This window comes from Mobula hypostoma, chromosome 11 (genome assembly GCF_963921235.1).
Source record: "Mobula hypostoma chromosome 11, sMobHyp1.1, whole genome shotgun sequence".
In the NCBI taxonomy this organism is placed as follows: Eukaryota; Metazoa; Chordata; class Chondrichthyes; order Myliobatiformes; family Myliobatidae; genus Mobula; species Mobula hypostoma.
The window spans coordinates 20,259,285-20,282,592 of record NC_086107.1 but is presented as its reverse complement, the minus strand read 5'-3'; the positions used below and the strand labels follow the sequence as shown (position 1 = coordinate 20,282,592).

General features: G+C 42.0%; 1 protein-coding gene across 2 annotated transcripts in view; it reads right to left on the bottom strand.

The window, feature by feature from the left end:
• The window catches only part of LOC134354237 (transmembrane 7 superfamily member 3-like), a 78,825-nt gene that overhangs the window by 26,727 nt on the left and 28,790 nt on the right, over positions 1 to 23,308 (bottom strand). For both annotated transcript variants that reach the window (XM_063063141.1, XM_063063142.1), the window contains exons 2-4: positions 21,815 to 21,969; positions 18,900 to 19,047; positions 5,418 to 5,538 (exon numbers count right to left, since the gene is read on the bottom strand). In XM_063063141.1, coding sequence (XP_062919211.1) covers positions 5,418 to 5,538; positions 18,900 to 19,047; positions 21,815 to 21,946 — 401 coding nt within the window. In that variant the 5' untranslated portion in view covers positions 21,947 to 21,969. The remainder of the gene's footprint in view (positions 1 to 5,417; positions 5,539 to 18,899; positions 19,048 to 21,814; positions 21,970 to 23,308) is intronic.

Here is a 23,308-nt window from a genome sequence, read left to right as displayed (position 1 = left end):
AATTTATAGAGGAACAGAATCGAGATTCTGAAGTTGTGGCTTTAAGGGAGACAGCTCTCTCCGAGGATGAAATTCAGAAAGAGTCAGTGGGATACTACCTTAAAGATGGGGTGTTAATGAGGAAGTGGAGACCAGCCACTGTGCCTGCAAGTGAGGATTGGGCTATTGTGCACCAAATAGTGGTTCCAAAAGTTTACAGGGCTGAAATTTTAAACCTGACCCACAGTAACGCTTTAGGTGGACATTTTGGGGTAAAGAAGACAGTGCACAGGATTATGAGGGCATTTTATTGGCTCAATGTGAGGAAGGATACTGTGAATTATTGCAAAATTTGCCATACGTGCCAGGTGGTGGGAAAACCTAATCAGGCCAACCCTAAAGTTCCACTTCAGCCAATACCTGCTTTTGGTGAACCATTTTCCCGAGTCATAGTGGACTGTGTTAGTCCACTGCCAAAGACTGCAGCTGGCCATCAGTATGTGTTAACTATAATGTGTGCCACTTCTAGGTTCCCCGGGGCAGTTCCTCTTCGAAATATTAGGGCTAAAACAGTGGTGAAGGCTCTCATTAAGGTTTTCACTATGGTTGGTCTGCCCAAAGAAATTCAGTCTGACCAGGGCAATAACTTTACATCAGGAATATTCCAGCATATAGTTTCTGAGCTGGGGGCTAAACAAATTGTGTCATCTGCATACCACCCAGAGTCCCAAGGAGCCTTGGAACGGTTTCATTCCACTTTATAGACAATGATTAAAACCTACTGTTATGAGAATAACAGGGACAGGGATGAAGGTATATACCTACTTCTCTTTGCTGTTAGAGACTCAATTCAAGAATCATTAGGGTTTAGTCCGTTTGAGCTTGTTTTCGGTCACAGGCCCAGAGGACCTCTGACCTTGCTCAGAGAACAGTGATCTGATCCGAAAGTACATGTCAGTGTGCTGGATTATGTTTTGGAGTTTCGAGATAGGCTTAACAAGGCTTGTGACCTTGCAAAGCAGAATTTGCAGAACTCTCAGATTAAAATGAAACACTGGTATGATCAGAAAGCAAGGGAACAGGTGTTTCATGTTGGAGATAAAGTTCTGGTCTTGTTCCCCCTTCTGACCAACCCCCTCCAAGCACAATTTCATGGACTGTACCAGTTAATTAAGGAAATTGACTCTGAATTATGTTGTTGAGACTCATGACCAGAGGAAGGCTACTCAAGTGGAACACGCAAATATGATAAAGCCTTATTATTATGACTCAAGAGATAGCACCTGTGAGTACTGTTACGAAAACAAGTGGAGTCATGGAGGCTTGTAACGAGGTACAAGATCATTTTAACAAGCTAAGTCTAGACTCAACCAGGCTCGAGAATTCTATTGTTTTGAAAAACATTAATAACAAAGTCCATCATTTGGAGCCTGCACAGCAAAAACAATTGAAGAAATTAATTGGCAATTATGAGGATTTGTTTCCTGATGTCCCGAGATGGTGCACAGCTGCGATGCATAACATAATTGCAGGCCAAGCCGAGCCGATCAAACAGCATCCCTACAGACTGAACTTAGAAAAAAGCAAAATGGTGGAACAAGAAATTGGGTACATGCTAGCAACTGGTATCATTAGGCAATCTACCTCAGACTGGACGTCGCCCTGCATTGTTGTGCCTAAAACGGACGGCAGCATGAGATTCTGTACTGAATACAGGAAAGTTAATGCACTAACCAAAACAGATGCTTATCCTATTCCAAGAGTGGATGACATGCTAGCAACTGGTATCATTAGGCAATCTACCTCAGACTGGATGTCGCCCTGCGTTGTTGTGCCTAAAATGGACGGCAGCATGAGATTCTGTACTGAATACAGGAAAGTTAATGCACTAACCAAAACAGATGCTTATCCTATTCCAAGAGTGGATGACTGTATTGATAAAGTGGGAAAGGCTAAATGCCTCACAAAAATTGACTTGCTAAAAGGATACTGGTGTGTCCCCTTGACAAAGAGGGCTAGAGAAATCTCAGCATTTGTAACACCATCTGGACTATATGAGTATAATGCCTTACCCTTTGAAATGAAAAATGCTCTAGGGACATTCCAAAGGATGATCAATTCTGTGATTTGAGGTTTAGAAAATACAGGGGCTTATATCGATGATTTGGTTGTATGAAATGGCACGTGGGAAGAACATATCTCGGTAGTAGGAAAGCTGTCTGACAGGCTTTCCAAGGCCAATCTTACTGTGAACCTCGCTAAAAGTGAGTTTGGTCATGCTACCGTTTCTTATCTTGGCTACGTAGTAGGCCAGGGCCAACTGGCTCCTGTACAGGCCAAGGTTCAAGCTATTGCCGAGGTTCCCGTTCCAACAGGCAAGAAAGCTTTAAGAAGGTTTTTAGGAATGGTGGGGTACTACCCTAAGTTTTGTAAGAGCTTTTCAGGTATCGCTCTCCCCCTAATGAAACTACTAGAGAAGAGTGAAAGATTTGTATGGAGTGAGCTTTGCCAAGAAGCCTTTGAATGACTAAAAACTATTCTGTGTTACCAACCTGTGCTCAAAGCACCTGATTTTTCAAAACCATTCTCTATAGCGACAGACACTAGTGACGAAGCTGCTGGGGCAATACTGTTACAGAAGGGTGAGGATGACATTGAACATCCAGTAACGTATTTCTCGAGGGAATTTAATGTGCACCAGAAAAATTATTTCACTGTTGAAAAGGAGTTGCTATCACTTATTCTGGCTTTACAACATTTTGAAGTCTATGTTTCTCCTGCCCAGAAACCACTGGTGATTTACACGGATCACAATCCCTTAGCGTTTCTAACTAAGATTGAGGATAAGAATAGGTTATTAAACTGGAGTCTGATCTTGCAAGAATATGACCTGAAAATAAAACATGTAAAATGTACTGACAACATTATAGCTGATTGTTTATCCAGATGCTAAGTTAGAGGTTGTACACGTTTTGCTCTGTTATCTGATAATTGTACATGTATTGTTTCAAACTGTGATCTACAGTTAAACAAAAATTTAGCTCGTTGATCAAAAATTTTCCCAAAAGGAGGGGAGGTATGACGATATCCTGAATTATCCCCTATGGACCGTGCCTTTAAAAAGAGAGAGTGTGCAGCTTTACAGCACAAACAGCTTGTTACAGAAAGAGGGAGGGGCGAAGACTGCTCATAGTGTGTTTGGGATTTCTGCAAGGACACTGCCAGCTTCTGAGTTCCTATACAGAGAGAAGCGGAGAGCTACTTGAGGGACAGCTGGTGTTCAGCACAACTGTATTTAAACTAGCATAATTGTTTGTTTCACAGGGCACGCAGATGCACTAAGGTGTGGTGAAGTTACCACTATCCTGTTCAGGTGCCCACGAGTGTGGGACTGAGGACTGACTGTGAGGGATGGATCTGAGATTATTAATGCATGAAAGAGTGACCCTGTGGAGTCTACCAGTGTGTCTAACCTTTTCCTGGGTTGGTAGACTATCACTTGAAGACGGTGCTCTTAAGTTGGTCAAGTTTGGCTAACTTGGAAGTTTCGGAGGACAACGGGAAGAATCAACGGCGTTGGCTTACTCAGACAACCACAACATCTCTCTCTCTCTTCCCCCCCCCATCACTACTCAACTCAATACCACAAACTGAACTGATTTCATTTACCCATCATCGTAAGACTGTATCCATTTACCCCCTAGGCCTGAAGAAGATTGGTTTTTATATTTCCACACTATTATATATGCATGAACTTTGCTAACCTGTTTGATTTATCTGATGTTATATTACTGTATTGCATAGCTACTAATAAAATAGTGTTAGTTAACAGCAATACCAGACCAGGGTGTTTTCCATTTCTGCTGGTTCTTTAACCCGTTACGGGGCATGTAACATAACCACCAAATCGATTGCATGTTAACCTCAAGGGACTCATGGGCCCGGATCCCTCTGCTCCTACATACCAATTAAATTCCTGCTATTAACCTTGTACTCTGTCTTCAAGTTCAATCTTCCAAAGTGTATTACTTCATACTTTTCCATATTGAATTTCATCTGTCACTTCACCATCGGATTCTGCATCCAGTTTATGTGCAGTTGTAACCTATAGCAGTCTTCTACACTATCCACAAAATCACCAATCTTCATATCCTCTGCAGGCTTACTAACCCACCACTCCACTTCCTCGCCCAAGTCATTTATAAAATTCAGAAAGAGTAAGGTTCCCAGAGAAGAACCTTGCAGACAGCTTCAAACCCAAACCTCCACACATAATATGTTCCATCTACCACTCCTCCTGCTTACTATGTAAACCAACTCTGAATCCACACAGCACACACAAAATGCTGGAGGAACTCAGCAGCCAGGCAGCATCTATGGAAAAGGGTATAGTCAACCCTTCAGCAAGACTGATGAAAAAAAGATGAGGAGTAGAATTAAAAGGTGGGGGGGGGAGGGAGAAACGAAGGTGATAGGTGAAACTCTGAGAGGAGAGGTGAAGTAAAGAGCTGAGAAGTTGATTGGTGAAAGAGATACAGGGCTAGAGGAGGGGGAATCAAAGAAAAGAAGGGAAGTGAGGAGGAGCACCAGAGTGAGACGATGGGCAGGCAAGGAGACAAGGTGAGAGAGGGAAAAGGTGATGGGGAATGGTGGGGGGGGGGGCATTACTGGAAGTTCGAGAAATTGATGTTCATACCAGCAGGTTGAAGGCTACCCAGATGAAATACAAGGTGTTGTTCCTCTAACCTATCTATACCATTGATTTCCAGAGTTCCAATACTACCTCCCTCTTCGGGGATGGGGGACTGGGGGAAGAGGAGGAACGCACAGAGTTGAAGGGAAAAATAAAAATAAAATCAGCCATGATTGATGGCAGAGCAGACTCAATGGGACAAATGGCCTAATTTTGCTTTCATGTCTTCTCATGTTTCTTAACTCTCAAAGTTTCCTCTCAAGTTCCACACAGAATTCTGACCTAGATGTCGGTAATTTTCTACCACTGATGCTCAATCAAATCCTGGAAGCTTCTGCTGATAACATTGCAAGGGGTATAATGAGTGAATTGGCAGCAGCCCAAGCCAGCTCTTGATCTTCTCTAAAGCAGCCAAGATGGGCAATAAAGCTGCTCTTATCAGAGGCACCCATAACCACTGGAATTTATGAACTAAAAGGCGAAGTTACCAATGCAACAAACCAATACAGCTTGAAGGTTGTACAATACAGTGCTTGGAGCTGAAAGCCCATAGCACTGAAAATTAAGACTTTGCAAGTCAATAAACATATTTTAAGTAGCACAATAACATTGCTTTGCAGCACAATACCACAATTTTGAACAGGAGCAAACTTTCAATTTGAAATCCTTTGAAGAGAACATACTTACTGAAAGTCATGAAACTAAGATAACAATCAAAAGAATACCCATGTTAACTCTGACTTACCTGCTTACACCCAGGTTAGCTGGCGCAAATGATACAGTGGTTTCATACACATTGAACATCAAGTGCAAGTTCGGGTCATTTTCCAAGGCAAACTCGAGATTGCAGGCACCAGGTATGGGATCTGAGAGTATTGGATGGAAAGGTGGTATATTGGTTCAAATGTTCAACTAATGATCTCTTTATAAAACATATGATTACAGTATGACACCAATTCCTAAAAGCTCATAGTGAAAGTGAATTGCAACAAAAGTGAAAAAAAATAGACAGAGGTGGAACACACACAAAATGCTGGAGGAACTCAGCAGGCCAGGCAGCATCTGTGAAAAACAGTAACAGTCGACATCTCAGGCTGAGACAATCAGGGGAGTAGTATGCATGCATGTACCTGTGGCATATCCCAAACAATTCTCCTTTTGATCAGCTTCAGTCAAGAGAAAGCTGAGGTGTTAATTGGTAATGGGTTTATTATTGTCACATATACCAAGATAGAGTGAAAAGATTTTTATCTCTATGCCATCCAGTCAAATTACTCCATACAGTGAGCTGATACAAAAGGAAAAACAAGGAATCCAGAATCTGTAGGGAAAGGATAGTGCAGGCTAAGTGCAAATGCCATGATGTGGTAGATTGAATTCTTTATTGTACAGTAGGTCCATTCAAGAGTCCTACATGGATATAAAATTCCTTGAGCCTGGTTTTTGTAATTTCTGCCTCAAGGGAGAGGGGAAGAGAGAGACTGACTGATTGGGAAGGGAGCTAGATTATATTGGCTGCTTTCCCGAGGCAGCAGGAGCATAGAGTCAGTGGAAGGGAGAACTGTTTTTGTAACAGACTGGGCTGCATTCACAGCAGCCAGTCTGATGCCTTTAAGTTTAATTTTGTCTCACTGTAATTTTGGTTCCGCCACTTTCAAAAACCAGTACCTTTGAGCAAACCTGTGTCCCATTTCCTAGCACAGTACAATATTGGCAAAAGCCTCACTTGGCATCACCATTTGAGACTACAAATGTCAAATCACCAGATTTCAATGATAGTTGGTTTGACCAATTAGGTTCACTGAGTTTATGCCAAAATGATTTTTTATTTATTTCTCCCAACTTGAAATGAAGTACATTTCCAAGGCATTAAGGAAATCACAGGTCAATGAACGCATAGCTAGGAGAAGTTTTAAGATTTTAAGATGTGGAATGAGAAGACACGAGGAAAGAAGGTTAAGAGTGTGAGTGAGAAAACTGAGCATTCCACAACTAACTACGGGTAAATGAGGTGTAATATTGTAAAAGAATGGAGAGTGTGGAAGAACAAGATGAAAGGATTGAAAAAGAAAAACAAGGATTGCCAAGACTTGCACAGGCTGCAAAACTAATTATAAGCACGTTTGATGCTTTGATTTTTCTTTTTGTCTACACTGAATAACCATTTGCTGCTCATTATGCCTGACTTATTGGCTTCATTTCTATGGACCAATATGAAAAGAAGCTGTCTCTACACCAGCAACCAATGCATTGCCTTGATTTAGTATACCTATCCAAAACAGAAGACAAAATTGTCACCAGGATGTAGAGGGTTAAAAGACTATTCAAATAGGCAATTGGATAAAGTGCATCTTCAAAAAAGTGTCACAGGGAAGTGTTGTAGAACATTTCAGTGAGGTTTTACATGCAAGAGCTAAATGCAAACTACCAAACATGGGAAAATAAAAACCAGGGGTTGCAAAACAATTATATTTTAAGGGAGGAGATTAGACTTTAATGAGTTTGTCAAAGATGTTTAGGTAAGTTTCCTTAATCAGTACATTGAAGTCCCAACTACAGAGAATGCGATACTAGGTCTTCTATTAGGAAATGAGACAGGGCAGGCAGGAGAAATTTGTGTAGGGGAAAACTTTGCATCTAGTGATCATAATGCCATTAGTTTGGAGGTAATTATGGAAAAGGATGGGTCTGGTCCTCTGGTTGAGATTCCATTTTGGAGAAAGGCCAGTTTTGATGGTATCAGAAAGTGCAAAGGTGTACTTGGTACACGGGGGGCTTTCAAAAGTAAAACTTCGTGAGTACAGAGTTTGTATGTTCCTGTCAGAATAAAAGGCGTGAATAACAGTTCATGGAACCACAGTTTTAAAACAATATTGGTTAACAAACAGGAGGTGCACAGCAGGTACAAGCTGGCGGGAACAAATGAGGTACACAAGGAGTGTAAGAAATACAAGAGAGCACTTAAGGAAATCAGGAGGGCAAAAAGAAGACATGAAGTTGTTCTGGAAGACAAGGTGAAGGAGAATCCCAAGGGTTTTTTCTTTTACAGATATATTAAGAGCAAAAAGCTAGCAAGGGACAAAATTAGTCCTCTGGAAGATCAGAGTGGTAATCTATGAGTGGAGCTAAAAGAGATTATCTTAAATTGATATTTTATGTCTGTATTTACTCAGGAGACAGACAGAGACTAGGAATGAGGCAATGTAGCAGTGAGGTCATGAACCCTCTACAGATTATAGAGGAGGTAGTGCTTGCAGTCTTATGGCAAATTATGGTGGATAAATTACCAGTGCCTGACAAAGTGTTCGTACAGACCCTGTGGGAGGCTGGTGCAGAACCTGCAGGGGCCACAGAGATATTTAAAACATTCTTAGCCACAGGTGAGGTGCTGGAAGATTGGAGGATAGCTAATGCTGTTCCGTTGTTTAAGAAAGGCTCTAAGAACAAGTCAGGAAATTACAGCCCTGTAAGCCTGACTTCAGTAGTGGGGAAATTACTGGGAAGTACTCCAAGGGATCGGCGGAAGTTTTGACTGGATATTGGAAGTTTTGAGAAGAGGGGCCTTCAATCAGGTTTACTGCCCAAGTACAAAAGGCAGCAGCGGGTTGGTACAGCAAAACAGAGCTTTAACCAGCAACCAGTTGGCTTTGCAAATGACTAGCAAGACCCAATTAAAGGAAGGCAGGGGCAAGTGCAGCAGCCATCATCTGAGTGGACAGTCAGAGTGGTGATCTTGAGGCTTTAGTTCTTCGAGGCTTCAGTCAAAGGCAGCAAAGAGCAGCTCTAGGTTAAGTTTATTTTCCCCTTTTCCTTCTTTACATCTGCTCAGACAGGATTGTAGAGATGCCAGACAGGATAGCTGAATGCTCCTCTTGCGGGATGTGGGAAAGCAAGGAGACCTCCAGTGTCCCCGACGACTACAAAGGAGAGAAGTGCATCCAGCTGCAGCTTCCAATAATCCACATTAAGGAATTGGAGCTGGAACTAGAAGAACTCTGGATCATTCGGGAGGGTGAAAAGGGGTAATAGTTAGGACATAGAGAGAGGGAGTTACACCCAAGGTGCAGGACACAGGAGACTGGGTAAGAGTTAGGAAGGGAAAAAGGATTAAGGAGCCAGTGCAGAGTACCCCTGTGGTCTTCGACCTCAACAGGTATATCACTTTGGATACTGTTGGGGGAAGATGACCTAACAGAGTAAAGTCACTGTGGTTTGGTCTCTGGCAATGAGTCTGCCTCTGTGACCCAGAAGGGAAGGGGAGAGAAAAAGCACATTGTGGTAATAGGGGATTCATTAGTTAGGGGAACAGACAGGAGATTCTGTGGGGCAGAACGAGATTCCCAGATGGTATGTTGCCTCCTGAGTGCCGGGGTCTGGGATATCTCGGACCAAGTCCTTAGCAACCTTAAGTGGGAAGGTGAACAACCAGAAGTCGTGGTCCATGAGGGTACCAATGACGTGGGTAGGACAGTGACAAGGTTCTGCATAGGGAGTTCAGGGAGTTAGGTGTGTAGTTAAAGAGCAGGACCTCCAGGCTTGTGATCTTAGGACTGTTACCCGTGCCATGTGCTAGTGAGGCCAGAACTAGTTTAATACATGGTGAAGGAGTTGGTGCAGGAAGGAGGGCATAAGATTTTTGGATCACTGGACTCTCTTCCAGGGAAGGTGGCACCTGAACTGGAGGGGAACTAATATCCTAGCAGGAAGGATGGGCTTTAAACTAGAGTTGCAGAGGGATGGGAACCAGAATGCCAGAACAGTTAGTGGAGAGATTGTGGAAGCAGATGTTGGCAAGACCTCAGACAAAGTTAGGAATCAAAAGGTTGAACATGGTGTGACCAGTATCCTGAGCTGCCTATAGTTCAATGCAAGAAGCACTGGAGGAAAGGCGGGTAATAGTGCTGAGGATGAGGGAGATGGTTTAGAAAGAGAGGTAATGTGTAGTGAGGAGAAGCTGTTGATAGGGCATCACTGAATCATGGCTGAAAGATGATTATAGATGGGAGCTTAATGTCAAAGGATATACATTGTATTGAAAGAAAAGGCCAGAAGGCAGAGGGAGCAGTGTTGCTCGGTTGGTCAAAAACAAAATGAAATCAAATCATTACAAAAATGTGACATAAGGTCAGAAGGCGTTGAATCATTGTGGATAGAGCTAAGGAACTGCAAATTTTAAAAGCCCTTGATGGGAGTTGTATACAGACCCCAAAAAGTAGTAAGGATATGGCCTACAAATTACAACAGGAGAAAGAAAATGCATGCCAAAAGGACAATGTTACAATAGTCATGGGGCACTTCAAAACGCAGATAGATTGGGAAAATCAGATTGCTGTTGGATTCCAAGAGGGGGAGTTTCCAGAGTGCCAACAAGATGGCTTTCAAGAGCAGCTTGTGGTTGAAACAAGACCATAAGACAAAGGAGCAGAAGTCGGCCATTCGGCCCATCGAGTCTGCTCCGCCATTTTATCATGAGCTGATCCATTCTCCTATTTAGTCCCACTCCCCCACCTTCTCACCATAACCCTTGATGCCCTGGCTACTCAGATACCTATCAATCTCTGCCTTAAATACACCCAATGACTTGGCCTCCACTGCTGCCCGTGGCAACAAATTCCATAGATTCACCACCCTCTGACTAAAAAAATTCCTTTGCATTTCTGTTCTGAATGGGCGCCCTTCAATCCTTAAGTCATGCCCCCTTGTATTAGACTCCCCTATCATGGGAAACAACTTTGCCACATCCACTCTGTCCATGCCTTTCAACATTCAAAATGTTTCTATGAGGTCTCCCCTCATTCTTCTAAACTCCAAAGAATACAGTCCAAGAGCGGACAAACGTTCCTCATATGTTAACCCTCTCATTCCCAGAATCATTCTAGTGAATCTTCTCTGTACCCTCTCCAACGTCAGCACATCCTTTCTTAAATAAGGAGACCAAAACTGCACACAGTACTCCAAGTGAGGTCTCACCAGTGCCTTATAGAGCCTCAACATCACAACCCTGCTCCTATACTCTATTTCTCTAGAAATGAATGCCAACATTGCATTCGCCTTCTTCACTACCGACTCAACCTGGAGGTTAACCTTAAGGGTATCCTGTACGAGGACTCCCAAGTCCCGTTACATCTCAGAACTTTGAATTCTTTCCCCATTTAAATAATAGTCTGCCCATTTATTTCTTCTACCAAAGTTCAAAACCATACACTTTCCAACATTGTATTTCATTTGCCACTTTTGCCCATTCTTCCAATCTATACAAGTCTCTCTGCAGACTCTCTGTTTCCTCAGCACTACCGGCTCCTCCACCTATCTTCGTATCCTCAGCAAACTCAGCCACAAAGCCATCTATTCCATAATCCAAATTGTTGATGTACAATGTAAAAAGAAACGGCCCCAACACGGACCCCTGTGGAACACCACTAGTAACCGGCAGCCAACCAGAATAGGATTCCTTTATTCCCACTCTCTGTTTCCTGCCAATCAGCCAATGCTCTATCCACATATGTAACTTTCCGGTAATTCCATGGGCTCTTATCTTGTTAAGTAGCCTCATGTGTGGCACCTTGTCAAAGGCCTTCTGAAAATCCAAATATACAACATCCACTGCATCTCCCTTGTCTAGCCTACTGGTAATTTCCTCAAAAAATTGTAATAGGTTTGTCAGGCAGGATTTTCCTTTAAGGAATCCATGCTGAGTTCTGCCTATCTTGTCATATGCCTCCAGGTACTCTGTAACCTCATCCTTGACAATCGACTCCAACAACTTCCCAACCACCGATGTCAAGCTAACAGGTCTGTAATTTCCTTTTTACTTCCTTGCCCCCTTCTTAAATAGCTGAGTGACATTTGCAATCTTCCAGTCCTCCGGAACCATGCCAGAATCTATCGACTTTTGAAAGATCATCGCTAATGCCTCCACAATCTCCACAGCTACTTCCTTCAGAACCTGAGGGTGCATTCCATCTGGTCCAGGAGATTTATCTACCTTTAGACTAGCCAGCTTCCTGAGTACTTTCTCTGTCGTAATTGTGACTGCACACACTTCTCTTCCCTGCCACCCTTGAGTGTCCGGTATACTGCTAATGTCTTCCTCAGTGAAGACGGATGCAAAATACTCGTTCAGTTCCTCTGCCATCTCCTCATCTCCCATTACAATTTCTCCAGCATCATTTTCTATCAGTCCTATATCTACCCTCACCTGTCTTTTACACTTTATATACTTGAAAAAGCTTTTAGTATCCTCTTTGATATTATTTGCTAGCTTCCTTTCATAGTTAATCTTTTCCCTCTTAATGACCTTCTTAGTTTCCTTTTGTAAGGTTTTAAAAACTTCCCAATCCTCTGTCTTCCCACTAATTTTTGCTTCCTTGTATGCCCTCTCCTTTTTTTAACTTCGGCTTTGACTTCTCTTGTCAGCCATGGTTGCATCCTTTTTCCATTTGAAAATTTCTTCTTTTTTGGAATATACCTGTCTTGCACCTTCCTCACTTCTTGCATAAACTCCAGCCACTGCTGCTCTGCCGTCTTTCCCGCCAGTGTCCCTTTCCAGTCAACTTTGGCCAGTTCCTCTCTCGTGCCACTGTAATTTCCTTTACTCCACTGAAATACCGACACATCAGATTTCGGCTTCTCTTTTTCAAATTTCACAGTAAACTCAATCATGTTATGATCACTGCCTCCTAAGGGTTCGTTCACCTCAATCTCTCCAATCACCTCCAGTTCATTACACAATACCCAATCCAGTACAGCCGATCCCCTAGTGGGCTCAACAACAAGCTGTTCTAAAAAGCCATCTCGCAGACATTCTACAAATTCTCTCTCTTGAGATCCAGTGCCGACCTGATTTTCCCAATCCACTCGCATGTTAAAATCCCCCACAATTATCATAACACTGCCCTTCTGACAAGCCTTTTCTGACAACTAGGTGATCAGCTATTCTGGATTGGACGTTGTGCACTGAACCAAAATTGATTAGAAACCTTAAGGTAAAAGAACCCTTAGGGGAAAATAATTATAATATGATCGAATTCACCTGGAAATTTGAGAAGGAGAAGCTAAAGTCAGATGTATCAGTATTACAGTAGAGTAAAGGGAATTACAGAGGCATGAGAGAGGAGTTGGCTAGAATTGATTGGAAAAGAACACTGGCAGGGATGACGGCAGAGCAGCAATGGCTGGAATTTCTGGAAGCAATTGGGAAGGCACAGGATATATACATCTCAAAGAGAAAGAAGACATAAACCATGGCTAACAAGAGGTCAAATCCAATATAAAAGCCAAAGAGAGGGCATATAATACAGCAAAAATTAGTGGGGAATTAGAGGACTGGGAAGTTTTTAAAAACCAACAAAAGGCAACTAAAAACACCATTAAGGTAAAGATGGAACACAAAAGTAAGCTAGCGATAATATTGAAGAGGATACCAAAAGTTTCTTCAGATATGTAAAGTGTAAAAGAGAGGCAAGAGTGGATATCTGACTGCTGGAAAACAAAAGCTATGCTGGAGAGGTGGTAATGGGGGGGAAAACGAAAAGGCGGACAAACTGAATAAGTATTTTGCATCAGTCTTCACTGTGGAAGACCCTGGTGGTATGGTGGAAGTTCCAGGTGTCAGGGGTGATGTAGTATATGGAGTTACAAAAACTAGAGAAGGTCTAAAGGTAGATAAGTCACCCGGACCAGATGGTGTACACCCCAGGGTTCTGAAAAAGCTTACAGAAGAGATTTTGGAGACATTAGTAATGACCTTTGAAGAATCACTAGATTTTGAAATGGTTCCTGGAAGACTGGAAAATTGCAAATGACACTCCTTAAGGGAAAGAAGCAGAAGAAAGGAAACTATAGGCCAGTTAGTCTGACCTCAGTGGTTGGGAAGATGTTAGAGTTGATTACTACAGATGAGGTCTCAGGGTACTTGGAGCCACATGATAAAATAAGCTGTGGTCAGCATTTTCCTCAAGGGAGAACCTTGCCTGACAAATCTGTTGGGAGTTCTTTGTAGAAATAACAAGCAGGATAAACAAAACAGAATCAGTTGATGTTGTGTACTTGGATTTTCAGAAGGCCCTTGACAAGATGCCAATACTAGGCTGGCTAACTGTAGCATGGATAAAGCAGAGGCAGATTCGCAGGAGGCAAAGAGTAGGGAAAAAAAGAGATTTTATTTTGCTGGCTGGCTACTGGTGACTAGTATTGTTCCACAGGGATGTGCCGGGACTGATTCTTTTCACATTACATGTCAATGGTATGGATGATGGAATTGATTGCCTTGTTGCAAAGTTTGCAGATGGTATGAAGATAAGTGAAGGGGCAGGTAGTTTTGAGGAAGTAGAGAGGCTATTATAGTCAGACAGATTAGGAGAACGGGCAAAGAAATGGAAGATGAAATACAGTGTTGGGAAGTGCATGGTCATCCACTTTAGTAGAAGAAATGAAAGGATTGATTATTTTCTAAATGCAGAGAAAATACTTGGGAGTCTTATTGCAGGATTACCTAAAGGCTAATTTGCAGCTTGATTCTGTGGCGAGGAAGGCAAATGCAATGTTAGCACTTATTTCAAGAGGACTAGAATATAAAAGCAGTCTTTATAAAGCACTGGTAAGACCTCATTTGAAGTGTTGAGAGCAGTTTTGGGCCCATTATCTTAGAAAGGATGTGCTGGAACTGGAGAAGGTTCAAAGGAGGTTCATGAAAATGATTTCAGGATGGAATGGCTTGTCATATGAAAAGTGTTTGATGGCTCTGGGCCTGTATTGACTAGAATTCAAAAGAATGAGGGCTGACCTCTTTGAAATCTATTGAATGGTGAAAGGCCATATAGTGGATACATAGAGGATGCTTCGCATGGTGGAAGAGTCTAAGACCAAAGAGCACAGCCTCAGAATAGAGGGTTGTACTTTTAGAACAAAGTTGAGGAGGAATTTCTTAAGCCAGAGAGTGGTGAATCTGTGTAATTCTTTGTCACAGGCAGCCATTTTTATGTACTCTATATTTAAGGCAGAAGTTGATAGATTCTTGATTGGTCAAGGCATGAAGGGATACAGGAAGAAGACAGGAGATTGGAGCAGAGGAAAATTAGATCGGCCATGATGAAATGGTAGAGCAGACTCAATGGGTCAAATGGCCTAATTCTGCTCCTATATCTTATAGTCTTATGAACCAGGTATACAAGTATTTGGATAGACGGAATGATTAGGGATAATCAACACAGTTTGCGTGTGCTAAGTCGTGTCTAACTAATCCTATAGTTTTACAAGGAAGTTACCAGTAAAGTTGATGAAGGCAAGAGAGTAGACATTGTGTACATGGATTTCAGCGAGGCCTTTGACAGGTCCCGCATGGGAGGTTGGCCAAGAAGGTTCAGTCACTTGGCATTGAAGATGAGGTAAGAAATTTGATTGGACATTGGCTTCACAGAAGAAGCCAGAGTATGGTGTGCTACAGGGATCAGTGCTTGGTCCGTTGTTGTCTTTTCTATCAACAAACTGGATAGGCAAATTTGCAGATGACCATAAGATTAGGGCTGTAGTGGACAGTGAGGAGGACTATCAAAGCTTGCAGTGGTATTTTGGACCAGCTGGAATAATAGGCTGTAAAAAAAAAAAAAGGCAGATGGATTGTAATGCAAACAAGTGTGAGGTGTTATACTTTGGAAGGACCAATCAGGGTAGGTCTTACACAGTGAACAGTAGGTCATCGAGTAGTGCAGTAGAACTGAGGCATCTTGGAATACAGATTCATAATTTCTTAAAGGTGATGTCACAGGTAAATAGGGTCGTAAAGAAAACTGTTGGCAATTTGGCCTTCATAAATCAATGCACTGAGTACAAGAGTTGGGATGTTCAAATTGTATAGGACATTGCTGAGATCTAGTCTGGAGTGTTGTGTTCAGTTTGGGTAAATAAGACTGAAAGAGTGTGGAGAAAATTTACAAGGATGATGCCAAGACTTGAGGACCTGAGCTATAGGGAAAGGTTGAATAAGTTAGGATTTTATTCCCTAGAACATTGAGAAATAGGGGAGATTTGATAAGAGGTAAACACAATTATGAAGGGTATAAATAGGGCAAGTGCAAGCAGGCTTTTCCCACTGAGATTGGGTGAGACAGAGATCATGGATGAAGGATGAAGTGTTTAAGGGGAACATCTTCACTCAGAAGATGGGGAGAATGTGGAATGAAGTACTATCACAAGTGGTGGATGCTGGAGCAATTACATAAGAAACAGGAGCAGGAGTAGGCCATCTGGCCCGTCGAGTCTGCTCCATCATTCAATAAGATCACGGCTGCCTTTTCCCCATAACCCTTAATTCCCCTACATTGCAAAAATCTATCCAAACCTCATCTTAAATATATTTATGGAGGTTGCTTCCTCTGCTTCATTGGGCAGAGAATTCCACAGATTCACCACCCTCTGGGAAAAGCAGTTTCTCCTCATCTGCATCGTAAATTTACTCCCCCGAATCTTGAGGTTATGTCCCCGAGTTCTAGTCTCACCTACCAGTGGAAACAACTTTCCTGCTTCTGTCTCAGGGGTGGCCAACCTTTTACATTCCATGCGTCAATTTTTTTCACGCACGAGTTCACATGCGATTTTTTCACGCATGAGTTCTATATTAACATTTTTTTTACAAGAACTGAATGGGGGTACAAGAGTTGTATGGCGCATCTGAAATCGCGAGTGAAAAAATTGACGCAGGAATGTAAAAGGTTGGCCACCCCTGCTCTCTCTTATCTATCCCTTTCATAATTTATGTTTCTGTAAGATCCTCTCTCATTCTTCTGAATTCCAGCAAGTACTGCCCCAGGCAACTCAATCTCTCCTCAGTCTAACCCCCTCATCTCTGGAATCAACCTGGTGAACCTCCTCTGCACTGCCTCCAAAGCCAGTATATCCTTCCTCAGGTAAGGAGACAAGACCTGCACACAGTACTCCAGGTGCGGCCTCACCAGTACCCTGTTCAGCTGCAGCATAACCTCCCTGCTCTTAAATTTAAACCCTCTAGCAATGGAGGCCAACATCCCATTTGCCTTCTTGATAGCCTGCTACATCTGCAAACCAAGCTTTTGTGATTCATGCACAAGCACTCCCAAGTCCCTCTGCACAACAGCATGCTGAAATTTTTTACCATGTAAATAATAATCTGCCCTTTCATTTTTCCTTTCAAAGTGGATGACCTCACATTTACCAACATTGTACTCCATCTGCCAGACCCTTGCCCATTCACTTCGCCTATCTATATCTCTCTGCAGACTCTCTGTATCTGCTGCACAATTTGCTTTTCCACTCAATTTAGTATCATCAGCAAACTTAGATACACTACACTTGGTCCCCTTGTCCAGATCGTTAATGTACATTGTGAACAATTGCAGACCCAGCACCAACCCCTGCGACACACCACTCACCACTGATTGCCATGAATCCCAACTCTCTGCTTTCTGTTAGTTAACCAATCCTCTATCCATGGTAATACCTCTCAACATTTAAGACAAATTTGGATAGGTACATGGACGAGAGGGATATGGAGGGCTACGGTCCGGATGCAGGCAGATGGGACTGGATAGATTAATGACTCAGCATAAACTATATGGGCCAAAGGACCTGTTTCTGTGCTGTAGTATTTTATGATGCGAGGACTATGAGATTTGATTTTTTTTTTTGAGGAGTGAGTGGTTTGGAAGACCAATTGTGGACAGATTTGAACACTAATGATAGTTTAAAGCAAAACTCTGTTAGACCTCAAGCCAACACCCACTTGTGGTGAGCAGAGTGGTAAAAAAAAAAATACACAGGGCAAAATGAATTACAAGCAAGAGCATCCTGAATGAGCTTAAGCTCACAGTAGGAAAGGCAAAAGGGAAAAGTGAGTGAGTGAGTGAGTGTGTGTGTATATATCAGTCATACGTCCTGTTTCTACTCAAAATCCTCAAGACTGGTAGGTGAGAAGTCCAGATTACTCTTGGAAGGCCATAGATGATCTTCCAAATTTCAATCATAGGTCACTTTGTTATGTTGAAATAATGGTTGACTTTCTACATATTTGTTTTTTTTTTAAAAACTAGTTCCAAATTTGCACAAGAGCAAATTTGTAAAAGGCTATTGTAGCAAAATTCCAATGAAGCATCACTATTCTAAACTAGCCAACAAGACCTACTCGTAAGAATGTAAATATGGATTAAACATAAAAGGATTCCAAAACTTTATGAAAGCCGAGAGGGTCTTGAACTACTCTATCAGCTATTGTGCACCTCTAGTGTCTTATCCTATCTCTGATTATCAAGCTTCATCTAGCTTCTGCACCCATAATGTTCTCAAACACATCAGCACCATGGAGTTCAGTATGCCGACTCTGGGTAATGAAACTCCTTTGGCTTTCCTCATTTGATCTCTCAGAGACTACTCAATATTGATGACCTAATGGTTTGATCTCTATCCCCACAAGTGAATCTTTCCTGGTGTACATTCTGTCAAAATATGTCACAATTATAGGACAACTATTCAGTCACCCAGCACGTTCACTGTTCATGGAAAAGTTTAGCAAATCCGCTCATCCTGATGAATGACCTGGGCCTGAAACACTGACTGCTTTTTCCTCTCCGTAGATGCTGCATGATCTACCTAGTTCCTCCAGCATTACGAGTGTCTGCTCATTCTCTCCTTGCAGATGGACGCATATTTTGGTTTCATCTTTGTTAAGCAATTTTACACTGTACCACTGTCTAAATGTACTTTTTATAAAACTGCAAACCGAGTTACACCTAGAACTCCCAAATATGCTCTAACAAAGGTTCAGTTCAGACATGACATGGAATAATTTCTCCACCTATTTCCAAAATAAACCCCAATGCACGACTTGCTTTACATTTCCCAACAAACGTAAGAGGACTTATTAAACAGCATTTTACATTCTGTGATTTGCACATTTAAATCTAAGATCTCTTTGTTCTTCTACCGCTGCTGTCTGAAGGAGCATGTACTTCGTGGGTTTCCTCCAGTTGCTCTCCCACAGACCAAAAACATACTGGTTAGTAGCTTAATTGGTCATGGTAAATTGCCCTCTGATTGGGCAAGGGTTAAAGAGGTGGATTGCTGGGTGGTGCAGCTCTTTGGGCCTGAAGGCCTGTTCCACATTGTATAGCCAAATAGTTTAGATTATTTTCTGTATAACATGAGAATTCACCGTGTTAGTTACCACTGTTCAAAGAAGAACTATGAAGAGTTTATTTACCTTGGGCCGAGTAGGGCAGAGCAAATAGAGTTGTCGACACCTCCGCCTCCCCAGCTTTGATGTAGAATGTTGCCTGTTCAGCAGTGGGCTGCAACATGAGGACCACACCAGCACTTGAGCTTGTATAAGATGCATCTACAGAAAAGGACTGAGACACACCAGAAAATAAGTCCACTTCCTCTAAACATATCACAGAAATGCTAAAATTGCAAGTCTGCTCAGTGACATAAATTTGGAATGGGATTGGAACTACTTAAGGATAACTACCACCAAATCACATTCAAATTTCCAGTTAAGTCCTCAGATACAGGACAGATTAAGCCAATCAACCCATCAAGTCTGCTCCACCTTTCAATCTTGCCTGATTTTTTTCAACCGCATTCTCCCTGCAACCCTTAAGCAACAGAGAATTTATCAATCTCTGCCTTAAGTGCACCCAAAGACTTGGCCTCCACAAGCATCTGTGGCAACAAATTTAACAGTCATCACCCTCCAACTGAAAAGATTTCTCATCTTGGCTTTAAAAAGACATCCCTTTATTGGGAGACTGTGCCCTTAGATCCTAGACTCTCCTAATGGAAACATCTTTTCCACATCCACTTAACTCAGGGACTTCAGTGTTTGGTTGGTTTCAAATCCCTCATTCTTCTGAATTCTAACGTGACTCCAGGCCATCAAATAATCCTCATATTTTAAACCTATTATTCCCAGGGTAATTTTTATGAATACCTTCTGGACCCTCTCCAAGGCCTGCACATCTTTCCTTCAATACAGGGTCCAAAAATTAGATGTTTGGATTCAGAATTGGCTTGCTCATAGACAGCAAGGTAGTGCTCATGGGACTTCTTCTGGCTGAAGATCCATGACAAGTGGTGTTCTGTAGGGATCCGTACTTGGATGGGTGGGTTAGTAAGTCTGAAAACAAAACGGTGAAGCCACTCTCAGGGTGGAGGAGCAACACCTCATATTCTGTCTGGATAGCCTCCAACCTGATGGCACAAACATCAATTTCTCCTTCCTGTAAAAATATTTTCCTTCCCCTCCCCTCTTTTTCTCTTCCCCACTCTGACCTCTTCTCCTCACCGGCTATCACCTCCCCCGAAACACCTCCTTAATCCCCTTTCTCCCATGATGCCCATCAACTCGATGGAGATGAAGGAATCTAATAGGGATTTGTTTAGTTGGGCATTTGATTACTAATTTAATCAGTTTTGCAAAATGGAGTGGTCTGAAGTGCCCGTTCCCTTTACACCTCCAATTTCTGTAGTATATCCCCGTTTAGAAAACAGCTTACATTTTTATACTTTCTATCAAAGTTCATAATTCCACACTTCCATCTGTCACTGCTTTGCACACTCTCCAAACCCATCCAAGTCCTTCAATAAATGCCACGACTCTCCAACAGTACCTGTCACTCCACCTACCTTTATCTTCTGCAAACTTGGACACAATGCAATTAGTTGCTTTATCCAAATCATGTATCTATATACTGAAAAACCGCAGTCCCAACATTGACACCTGTGGAATTCCATTAGTTACCGGCATCCATCCTGAAAAGGATCCCTTTATCCCCACTCTCTGCTTTCTACCAGTCAATCTTTACTGTATACAAGTGCCTTGCCTCTAACACCATGGGCTTTTACTATTTAGCAGCCTCATGTGTGGCACCTACTGAAAATTTCTTTATGATTTAGGACAGGAGTTCCCAATCTTTTTTTATGCCATGGATCCTTATTATCTGAGGGGTTCACGGACCCCAGGTTAGAAACCGCTGATATAGACCATTCAGGCCATCAACTCTACACCAAATGAAAAGTTGTTAATGTGAAATGTTAACTTGCTCTCTCCATATTTCTGTTCACCCTGCTGAGCACTTCCAGCAACCACAATATTATCTATCAGTTTTTTTTTTAGGCATCCGTCGGTCTCGTGAGACCATGGATTTGTCCTTGAAAGGTTTCCAGGGCGCAGGCCTGGGCAAGGTTGTATGGAAGACCGGCAGTTGCCCATGCTGCAAATCTCCCCTCTCCACACCACCGATTTTGTCCAAGGGAAGGGCATTAGGACCCATACAACTTGGCACCAGTGTCGTCGCAGAGCAATGTGTGGTTAAGTGCCTTGCTCAACACGCTGCCTCAGCCAAGGCTCACACTAGTGACCTTCAGGTCACTAGACGAACGCCTTAACCACTTGGTCATGTGCCAACACCCTCTATCTGTTATAAACCAAAAAAACTGTCTCTAGCAAATGAAGTTGGACAACAAACTCAAAAACCCTAGTTACAATAGCAATGCAATTAAGTACAAGAGAGAATAACAAGTAACATTTTTTTGTACGTGGTTTTGGCCCTATCAAAATAGTATAAACTTCATACTCCTTTTTTAAAAAACTATAAAGCCGGTAAAGTCTCCTTATTTGCAATTTACAAATTCAAAGATTACAACATCTTTTATTTACTACATTGATTCATCCTGAGCAAAACATTTTCAAACTGTTTTAGAAAATTTCACTCATTTTAATAGTGCTTTGCATTATCAGGTGGCTATTGTGTATAAAGTCACAATAAGCAAAATTAACATTTTTCTAAACTACTCATTACAAAAATAGGCACTCATTAGTTTTCTTGAATACTCAAGTAATTATTGGACACAAGGATCAAGGCTATTAACGGCTATTTCACAAACATCATCAGGTGGTTTTTTTTGAGGTGTTAAGTGCCTTGCAGACACCTTTTAAATGTTACACAGCAGAACACAAGTTTTGATTACATTTAGAGCAACTAAAAGATAACACAAATCAGAAGGGAGCACATAATTTGGTGTTTTGTGCCACTCCTGATTACTCACATAGGTTTGAAAAAAAAAGACAGATGAAGAAGCAGATTTATAAATGCTTACCTCAGCCTTTCAACTTACCCTAGAGAGCGAGACTGTGACATTCTGCATGTGCGAGTACACTTGGGCAACCACAGAGGCAGCTTGGTGACCAATGTTTGTAATGACAACTCGTTTACTCTCATTAGGCCTCAAATGGACAGAAACAGGCATCAAAAGAGAGATTCTGATGTGACCTACCATGAGAATAAGAAACAAAAACATAATCAAATCATTTACATGCAACAGTTTCTCAAGACCTACATACATCAGGCACAGGTGCAAGTCTAAAGATCATAATATCATTAAAGACCTATCCTATCCTGGATACTAACTGTTCAATCTCCTGCCATCTGGTAGGAAATACAGAAACATCTTAGTCAAGACAGTAGGACTGGTAAACACGCAAACACAAGGAAATCTGCAGATGCTGGAAATTCAAGCAACACACATAAAAATTGCTGGTGAACGCAGCAGGCCAGGCAGCATCTATAGGAAGAGGTACAGTCGACATTTCGGGCCGAGACCCTTCGTCCTGGAGTCTCGGCCCAAAATGTTGACTGTACCTCTTCCTATAGGTGCTACCTGGCCTGTTGCGTTCACCAGCAATTTTTAGGACTGGTAAACAGCTTCTTCCCAAGGGCTGTTGTGCAGATAAATAATGCTACTCCCTGGCTTGCCAAAGGCTTTTAAGCGTTGAGGACTATCGAAGTAACTTGTTGCATGTAAATATGGGAATTTTTTTTTAATTAAGCTGTACCACATGCATTGTAAATATCTGTTTTGCACAGACTGGAGTAGCACTGCAATCTCGTGACAAAAAAAAAAGTTCTATTCTATTATTGAACAGGAGACCACCAATTTACCCACCGAGCCTGTGGCAACATTTTGCAAACTAGTTAATTCCATTCTCTTAAACATGAGGAATTCTGCAGATGCTGGAAATTCAAGCAACACACATCAAAGTTGCTGGTGAACGCAGCAGGCCAGGCAGCATCTCTAGGAAGAGGTACAGTCGACGTTTCAGGCTGAGACCCTTCGTCAGGACCATTCTCTGATCCTTTCCCCACAGCCAGAAATTCAATTTGCTCCAAGGATTTATGCAGGTCCAATCGGAAAGTGGCAATTAAAATATTTTACTACAGGTTTCCCCGCCATCCGAAGGTACAGCATTCCTATGAAACGGTTCGTAAGCCGGAATATCGTAAAGCAAAGAAGCAATTACCATTTATTAATATGGGAAAAATTTGTGAGCATTCGCAGACCCAAAAGAACCTACCAAATCATGCCAAATAACACACAAAACCTAAAATAACAGTAACATATAGTTAAAAACAGGAATGATATGATAAATACACAGCCTATATAAAGTAGAAATACTTCTCTACGATCATTGCCGCACTGTTCTCGGTATCGAAAATCTCACACAAGCACTCTCGGCAGAAACACTCTCTCCAGTAAACTTTAAGCTGTGAAGCTGCCATATTATACCAAATAATCCAAAAAAATACACAGCCTATATAAAGTAGAAATAAT